The sequence below is a fragment of the Bos javanicus genome, chromosome 2 (assembly GCF_032452875.1).
Source record: "Bos javanicus breed banteng chromosome 2, ARS-OSU_banteng_1.0, whole genome shotgun sequence".
Taxonomy (NCBI): Eukaryota; Metazoa; Chordata; class Mammalia; order Artiodactyla; family Bovidae; genus Bos; species Bos javanicus.
Window position 1 is genome coordinate 129395278 of NC_083869.1, and position 9497 is coordinate 129404774.

General features: G+C 45.3%; 1 protein-coding gene across 2 annotated transcripts; it reads left to right on the forward strand.

Annotated features, from left to right (window-relative positions):
- The first annotated feature begins 58 nt into the window (after window positions 1–58).
- On the forward strand, window positions 59–9198 carry ZNF436 (zinc finger protein 436). Of its 2 annotated transcripts, XM_061393601.1 has the most exons (4): window positions 59–543; window positions 1852–1944; window positions 2732–2858; window positions 5473–9198. In XM_061393601.1, the coding sequence occupies exons 2-4, from the start codon at window positions 1912–1914 to the stop codon at window positions 6723–6725; spliced, it is 1413 nt and encodes a 470-aa protein (XP_061249585.1). In that variant the 5' UTR covers window positions 59–543; window positions 1852–1911; the 3' UTR covers window positions 6726–9198. The 2 variants fall into 2 exon arrangements, with proteins under 2 accessions (XP_061249585.1, XP_061249595.1); XM_061393611.1 differs by lacking the exon at window positions 1852–1944.
- Window positions 9199–9497: the final 299 nt, after the last annotated feature.

Here is a 9497-nt window from a genome sequence, read left to right on the forward strand (position 1 = left end):
TATAACTTGAAGAGGGTGGGAGTCCCTAATAAGCTGCTATATTCTTTTTCCATCACTTCCCTCTCCAAGGCTACAGCGAGCTCGGAGCTCTCCTTCGCGCAGAATGCCTGCTCTCCCTAGTGCTCCGCTTCCATTGTCTCATATTCTCATCCTGGCTGGGGAAAGGGAAGGCTGAAAGTCCTTCCGTTCGGAAGAGCTCCAGTTGAATGCAGCTTAGCTGCTGGTGGTATTTCTTGGCTAGCTGCTGTGGTCTCGGAGATCTGCCTAGGAGCCTGTGGTTTCTCTGAGCTGCCTCAGAGTCTGATGTTTCGGGAATTCTGTGAGTCTCTGGGAACCGCCTACCATCTCTGGGCTTTGCCTGCATGTCTACGGATTCGAGATCTACCTGCAGATCTAAGATATCCAGGATCTGCCGCTGATTCCTAGAATCTTTCCAAACGTCTGCAGTCTCAAGAGAACTCTGCCTGAGGATTTGAAATCTGTTTTGAGGCCTCTTGGATCTTTTGAAGCCAGAGACCTAACGCATCTTTTGCTGGCCAGGAGGTGAGTCTGTTGGTTCCCAATTCGGGTTTTCGGCTTCCTGCCTTCAGTCGGTCAGGGGCTGTTAACATCCTGAGAGCCCGCTGGGCTTAAGCCATTAGAGGCCCACGATCCCATCGACGCGGGAGGCTGCCAGGAACTCTTTTAGCAGGCAAGCCCTCAGGGATAATAAGGACAGACTTTCCGAACCCCGGGGCCCGGCTCGCTCCACCTTACGCGCCCTATAACCCACCCTCTCTTCTGATTTCGCTCCGGCTTTTGCCTCCCCTCCGCTAGGCGCAACTCAGCCGGCCCCTCAAGGGGAGCCCGTTTTAGAAGGACGCGGTCGGACACCCCTACAGGGTTAACAGCGATAGAGCCGAGTCCCAGCCGGGCCCTGCCGCGGACCTCTCTCTCCTACGGAAGGGCTGCGCGGTGTCTCCTGGGAGTTGTAGTCTGCGCAGCAGTGTGAGAATGCCGCGGTGGCTGCTGGGAGATGTAGTGCGTGGGTGGAGCTCAAAGTTCCAGCGCGGCCGCCGAGTCTCCCCTGGGGAGTGGGCGGCTGCTGCTTTCCTCTCAGGCCGGGGTCGTCAGATGAGAGCTAATTCCAGAGGAACCCAGCACAGGCTAGCACTTATATTAGGCTCGATGTCGCAGTTAAGCTTAATTTAAGCTCGACTCCAGATAAACTTCAGGGGTGTGAGGAGAAGCAGGGCAACCTCTCTGGCTTAATCCGACTGCGCTCTCCAAGAGAAGAAAGTGAAAGATACTCCGCCCTGGCTAGGAGGACGCGATTTTTTTCTTCACCCTTTTGTTCTTTCCCTCCGTGTGGCTTTTGGCCTCTTGACTGGCCTTTGTACGACAGAATGGAACTCCAACTCCCGACAGGCCACGGGGACGGGCGCAGGCGCGCTAAAGGGGCTCTGCCGGGCTACGAGAGGCGGGCCTAATACTCGGCATCTAATTGGCAGAGCGCTTTGGGAGCTTCGCTCGCTGATTGGCCGAGGCAGCTGCCGGAAAGGGCCCAGCCTCGACATGGAGGAGCAGAGGCGTTCTGTGGGCTGGGCTGAGAGCCTCCTCCCTGAGAGAACATCGGCTTGACCCCCGGGTCCGGGAGGGACCGAGCCAGGGGGTTGTCTTATTAAATTGTGGCAGCCTCCACCCCTTGGCGTCGGAGACACAGAGGGCGGGTCGCGCTCGAGGGTCAGGAAGGAGAGTGACCCGGCCCGGGTTCAGGGCCCTCCCCACCCGCCTGGGCGGCCAGAACTCCAGCCCTGGGGAGTGGGCAGGGCCTGTTTCCGTGCCTCACGCCCTGCTTTTCGCCTCCTATAGCGCTGTCTGCTAGCTGCTTTTCCTGCTCTCTCTCCTGGGAGGCGAATCCTTGAGCCCGAGATGGCAGCCACCCTGCTCATGGCTGGGTCCCAGGTAAGCCGGGGGTGGCTTCTTGGACCCTGCCTGTGCTTAACCACCTCGTCCCCGCGTTTCTTTGCTCTGCAAATCCCTGTGGGAAATTCCCTGGGATTAGTAATTCGCTTGCTTGGCCATTCTGCCTCCAGAGACCCAGTATCAGGACGGTATAGCCACAAACAAGCATTTATTGAACACCTGCTGTTTGCCTTTCAATACTAGGGAGACAAAGATGGATGGAACGTGCCCTCCCTGTTTGCTCACAATCTGTAGGAAGACAGATGCATCCGGTTAGCCATGAAACTAGCGTGATAAAAGCACTGTTTTCTGTAGGAGCAAGGTGCTGTGGGAACCAAGAAGTGCGAGTATTCTCTCTGAGGTGTGGGAGGAGGAGTGGAGCAGAGCGGCGGAATGGGCGAGGGGTGGGGACTGACGAACAGCTGGTGCTGGAACAGGGTTTTAAGGAAAAGTAGGATTTCACTAGTCCGAGGAAGATATTCCAAGAAAAGGGGAGCGTTGTAGGTAAAGGTATGGAATGATGTAGATGCTCGATGTGTTCTGAGAAGAGTACTGTTAAGAGGAGGGCAGGGGTATCCGGCCATGGGACCAAAGCAATCTGCTCATAAATTGCTCTCTCCTGAACCACATCTCTTTGTTGCTTACTTATTTCTTCTTTGGACTCTACATATCAGACCTAATGCCTTTTGCCTTCTCAACAATTCCAGCCATGTCTCTCATTTCAAGAAGAAAAATTGGTACTAACTTCCTAGATACCCAGTATTGAGGAAGCAATGTGTGATTTCAGGCACCTGTGACATTTGAAGATATGGCCATGTACCTCACCCGTGAAGAATGGAGACCTCTGGACCCTACACAAAGGGACATTTACAGGGATGTTATGCAGGAGAATTATGGAAATGTTGTCTCATTAGGTAAGAATTCTCTTTCTCCACCCCACGTTTTTTGAGACTATCAAAAATGCCTTAGCTCTTTCAACACAAACTAGTTACTTGACTTTTAAAGCACCTAATTAGATTTTGGCGTGGGCTGAGCCCTCAGGCAGATCTTTGAGTGAGGGAATATCAAGGTCATATTGTCTAGGATGAAAGATTGTTTCTGCACATTTTAGAAACACTCAGATTTCTTGCGCCCTGAATCATTTGCCATTCTCCAGCCTGTTTGTACAGATCACTGACCAAACAGGTCTGACATAATGGTACTTGCCAGGTTATAAATGCCCCTGTAAATGGTGCTTTTACTAGAAGATGAAGGGGTGCTGACCGAGGTTGACAGGAGGGCAAAAGCCACCTTTTTGTGTTTGTTTTGGCTTCAGAGCCCTAGCTTTGCCTCAGGTCCTTTATTTATCCAGAGTAGGTACTTGTCTAGAGATGTTTCAGAGTTGATCATAGATTTTGAGTGTGTCAGATGCTGTTCCAAGAGAATCCTGAACTAAATGAGATCACAAATTCTATTAAAGAGGGAAGCTAATCTTTTTTTAATGGCCTGCAAACCTGTCTTTTCTCTGAGATACCCTTTTGTCTGGGTGCAACTAGAATAAACTGTTCTTGAGCCGAACAGTCTTTTGACTCACTTTGTCTCCTGTTAGGACTTGACAGAAGTTCGCAACCATGTATGGTTCACTAAGTTATCTGCCATTCATTAGGATTATTTCTTTTTCTGAAAGCTTTATCCCCATAACTTTTAACAAACAAATGGCAACTCTGAAGGGTTTCCTATTTAACCTGGACTCTCTCTGATGTCTCAACTTTCTTGGATCCTTCCTTTAGAAATGCAACTATAAATGACGCTCTCTACCCAGATCTGATGTAGTCAGGAACCCAAGTATTCCACTTATTCCAACAAAAACAAGAAATGAGAATCTTAAAGAAATGTGAATGTATATGTCAGTTGTCCAGCCCAACGAATGCTTGTTAGAAAGATGGAAACATGGAAGCACCAAAAAAAAACAAACAAGTTTCTTGCCCAAATAAGTTTGGGAATAGGTTAAATAATGTTACGAGACTTCTTTACCTTCAGACTCCTCAGAACCTATAATCTGGTATCAGGGCATTTTGGATTTCTGAGAAGAGGATGTTGTAAGCACCATTTACCAAACTAATTTATCCATGGACCTTTTTTCCCCAGAATACCTAGTAACCTCTTTCTAAAAAGTGTACCAAGAGACACAACTTGGAAAAGCAGTGACTGGTAGAAAGTTTCTTATACATAGTGACTTTGTGTATTTTGATTTTCTTTTAAAGTCTTTACCTAGTCAATGCCAAGAGTATTCTGAGCCAGGCATCTTTTTTGCCTTCTCCAACTGTCTCACTTCTGTTTGCATTAAAAGGCCAGTGAGGGAGACTTCCCTGGCAGTCCAGTGCTTAAGACTGTGTTCTTCCAATGCAGAGGGTGTGAGTTCAATTCCTGATCAGGGAACTAAGATCCCAAAAAGCTGCATGGTGAGGCAGGAAAAAAAAAGTACCAAAAAAAAAAAAAAAAGCCACTGAAAAGTAGCAAGTAACATTTGGCAGTCATTTTTCCTGTCGAGTGAGACTTGATATAGATTGATAAAAATCTGTTTTTCTCCAATGCTAACCCAGTAAGTCCATTTTTTTCCCCTAGTAGGTGCTTAGTAGATATTAAATAATGCTAATGATGAAGACAAGTTAAGAACATACAATACACACACACATGCGTTCACATGTAAAATATCTAGGCTCTTGGCTTTTAGAAGCTCTAATTTAGAGTCTTTTCTATTTCTTTTATATATATGTTGATTTATCTGGCTGTGCTGGGGCTTAGTTGTGGCACACGGTTTTAGTTACAGCATGTGGGATCTAGTTCCCTGACCAGGGATCGAACCCTGGCCCCCTGCATTAGGAGCTTGAAGTCTTGGCCACTGGACCACTAGGGAAGTCCCTAGAATCTTTTATATTTCCTATTTCTGGTTTTCTTCTTTTGAAACACCAGAAACATATATACTTTGAATAAAGAACCATTAACTGTAGTGATACAAAGCATTAACTTTTATCAGACACCTGGATTTGTATCTTAGCTTCACCATTTACTACTGTATAACCTTTTGTGAACCACTTCGGTGGACCTTGGATTTCTCATTCATAAAGTGGAAATCATCATGATGTCTGGAGAAGGCAATGGCACCCCACTCCAGTACTCTTGCCTGGAAAATCCCATGGATGGAGGAGCCTGGTAGGCTGCAGTCCATGGGGTCGCAAAGAGTCAGACACGACTGAGCGACTTCACTTTCACTTTTCACTTTCACGCATTGGAGAAGGAATTGGCAACCCACTCCAGTGTTCTTGCCTGGAGAATCCCAGGGATGGGGAGCCTAGTGGGCTGCCGTCTATGGGGCCGCACAGAGTTGGACACGACTGAAGCGACTTAGCAGCAGCAGCAGCAGCATCATGATGTCTGGTGCTCAGTGTGGTTGAAGTAATTCACATAAAGAACTTAGCACAGTGCCCACCCCACAGTAGATCATTTTTGTGTGTGTTTACCAATAATATTCTTTACCCTTTATTACAGATTTTGAAATCAGGAGTGAAAACGAGGTGAATCCAAAGCAAGAGATTAGTGAAGATGTAGAATTTGAGACTGCATCTGAAAGACCTGTTGGAAATACTGAGGAAAATCCTGAAAGTGAAGAGGCCTTTGACAACAGGGATAGATCAGAAAGACAATGGGGAGATTTAACCGCAGAAGAGTGGGTAAGCTATCCTCTCCAACAAGTCACAGATCTGCTTGTCCACAAAGAAGTCCACACAAGCATCCGATATCATATATGTTCTCATTGTGGAAAGGCCTTTAGTCAGATCTCAGACCTTAATCGGCATCAGAAAACCCACACGGGTGACAGACCCTATAAGTGTTATGAATGTGGGAAGGGCTTCAGTCGAAGTTCCCACCTTATTCAACATCAAAGAACACACACTGGGGAGAGGCCCTATGACTGTAATGAATGTGGGAAAAGTTTTGGAAGAAGCTCTCACCTCATTCAGCATCAGACAATCCACACTGGAGAAAAGCCTCACAAATGTAACGAGTGTGGGAAGAGTTTCTGCCGGCTGTCTCACCTCATCCAGCACCAAAGGACCCACAGTGGGGAAAAACCCTACGAGTGTGAGGAGTGTGGGAAAAGCTTCAGCCGGAGCTCTCATCTAGCTCAGCACCAGAGGACCCACACAGGTGAGAAGCCTTATGAATGTAACGAATGCGGGCGAGGCTTCAGTGAGAGATCTGATCTCATCAAACACTATCGTGTCCACACGGGGGAGAGACCCTACAAATGTGATGAGTGTGGGAAGAATTTCAGTCAGAACTCTGACCTCGTGCGCCATCGCAGAGCCCACACGGGGGAAAAGCCGTACCACTGTAATGAATGTGGGGAGAATTTCAGCCGCATCTCACACTTGGTTCAGCACCAGAGAACCCACACTGGGGAAAAGCCATATGAATGTAATGCCTGTGGGAAAAGCTTCAGCCGGAGCTCTCACCTAATCACACACCAGAAAATTCACACTGGAGAGAAGCCCTATGAGTGCAACGAGTGTTGGCGAAGCTTTGGTGAAAGGTCGGACCTGATTAAACATCAGAGAACCCACACAGGAGAGAAACCCTATGAGTGTGTGCAGTGTGGAAAGGGATTCACCCAGAGCTCCAACCTCATCACACATCAAAGAGTTCATACGGGAGAAAAGCCTTATGAATGCACAGAATGTGAGAAGAGTTTCAGCCGGAGCTCAGCTCTTATTAAACATAAGAGAGTGCACACTGACTAAGTCCTGTAATTACGACTGGGAAATGATTCATTTGAAGGTACAATTGTATTTGATATCAAAGAGCTCTCTCAAGACTGAAGCTTCTCTTACTGTACTGAATTTCTTTGCTGTGGGTCACCATTTAAAACATCACAGAAGACAAGCCACTTGAAATTCTGACCCATGGCTTTGGGAATATTATTCCCTTTTCCAAAATAGTGATTTGTATTCATCCAATACTAACGAATTATTTCATCAAAATCAGCCTCACAAATAACTGGAAATCTGAAGACCAGGTGATAAATGCTGGTAAATGCTCAGGCCTGGAAATGGAGTAAATCTTTCAAAGTAATTTCTCCCATCCTTGACCCAAAGAGCTATACTAGGAGAAATGTTGAACTGTGATAGGGTGGTCACAGCTGCTTTGGAACAAAACAACCAGAGACTTTACCTGAATTGCCACACCTATTCACTCACCATCATATCACACATCTTCCCTTCAAAGGGCTTTCTCCTTGAGTTGCTCATGCATTTGTATCTTTCTATCTTCCTGAGAGCAGGATTCTGCACGGTGAAGGCAATGATCATTGCTTTTCTCCTCATTGTTTCTAATTAACTTTTTTTAAAGCTTTCCTCTTTGTGAAAGCTAACTGAAGATTCAGATTGAAAGGAAAAATGAGACACAGATTTGGGGACCAAGGACTCATCAACAGTGGTGATTTTAGCAAGAGATGCCCACTGTTGTTATTGCCATTGATCAGAATTTATGTATTTTCTTTGGGGATCACTGTAGGGAATATTGTAGGGAAAATATCTTCAAGGAAAGCTAGGACCATAAGTGATGGTGGAGTGTAAGGAGCAAGTGGAATTGACTGGGGTAGGAAGCATAGAGTTCCTTCCCAAGGAATCAGGTCGTTTCTGTGTTCTTTCACCTCTACCCTATAAGATCAAGTCTCCCTATACTGCTAACTCTAGGATTTGATAAGGGCCACATCCCAGTGTTTATCTTAGCTTGCATAAGGGCATGTGTATGTACAGTGAAATGTGTATTCTTGATGTTTTTCCAATAGCAGAAACTGAATTCACACTGAATTAGCATGCTCTTGGGTGATGTTGATCATGTGACAGAAAAACTGACATAACTCTAATGTGAGAAATGTCCTTTTGTTCATTCTTTATGAAAAAAATTTAAACACTAGTGCTCTTGTGTGCACTCTCCTGAAAGATCTGTACAGAACCAAGCACTTGTTTATATGTATTAGTCTGTTGGAGATAATTACCAAATAGGTTGATTGTCCTAGTCTCAGACTGAATGACTTTCTCTTTGCCCTAGTCACAAGGAATTAATAAACCTAGATAGGAATGTATTTCCATTCTCTCAGCTTACAAATTTAAGTGGTTTATGTCAGCGTTGACCCAATTTAAGCCCAGTAATGTCAGTTCTCCTTATCTGAGCTCAAATAGGAATTAAGAAATATCCCGAATGTTGATGCTTATCCAAGCATTTGGGGGTGGGGGTGGGAGGGAATTGATGTCCAGGAATGGGGGCTAGAGTAAGGAATATTTTTTTTTTGAGTCTGCCCCAAATACTGTGCTTTATTGTGAGTGTTGTAACATTTGAAAAACTTGTGCCATAACTCTTTGGGACTTGGTGTTAAAAGAGCCAGTGGTCTTTCTTGGGTAGTGTACTATAGTGATTTCCTGTGACCCACCGCCCTGTGGGTCTGCATCCTTTGCAATAACACAACCTCAGAAGTAACAGTGAAATACTCCACAAAGTAGATATCTTTCTGTTGGCACTCCTATTTAAATACAGAATCGGGCAGGGAGCATGTTCTTTGTTCTATACGAAATCTAGCTGTGGGTATTCATATTTTAATTGTTGAATGACTTACATGTTCTTGATGACTAAACTCAAACATGTCTTTTTCCCATATCAGTGTTGCTGATGGTTTTAATGAATATCAAAATTCCCCTGTTGTTTCTGTGAGCTGCTAGGGGCATTAGCTTCAGAGTGGCCAGAGAAGACATCATCTCCATGACCTAACTGTATTTTACCCGCTTTTCTTTCCCTATTCTCCTGCCTTACCCCCAGCCTGTTCCTTCTGCTGCTCTTGGCTTCTAAGTGCCCCAGCCTTCTCTCCAGACATGTACACTCCAGTTGGGAAGTTAAAAGGGCAGAGGGCCAGACCAGCTCTATCCTCTCTTCCTGCCAGTTGTTGCCCATTTGCTGCATTGAACTCTGTGTAAAGTTATGCATCAGTCTCTCTTTGCTAAAGCTTTCTGCATGCCTTCTGCTCCCAAGTCTCTGGCTGCTTCTGCACATACCCTGAACACATTGTGCCTGTTTTCTATGATTGTGGAGAGTGAGTGAACAAGTTAAGTATGTAGCACAGTTTTCCTTCTGGTATTGGTCACAGTTATATTAGTGTCTATCTACATCTGTATTCTAACAATATTCTGTAATTAAAAGTAAAATTTTTAAAATCAAAAAGTGAAGAATTATTTTAGTAATTCAGCACCAATTCACAAAACAGCTTTTCATCAGATTCATTAAAATTGGGCACAATTGGTTTTTTATATTGATGCCTTTGTACAGATGTTCTTGTGGGAATCTGGGAAGTGTCTTCACATATTGGTCAGCCTTTTGGATATTGCCATATTTGGGGGAGATGCAAAAACCTAGACATTTCCTGTGAAGATTAGGCTGATGACAAAGCAACATGGAAATATTTGGTATGGGTAACTCATTAACTTTGGGGAAGGAAAACAAAAGCAAAAAAAAAAAAAAGG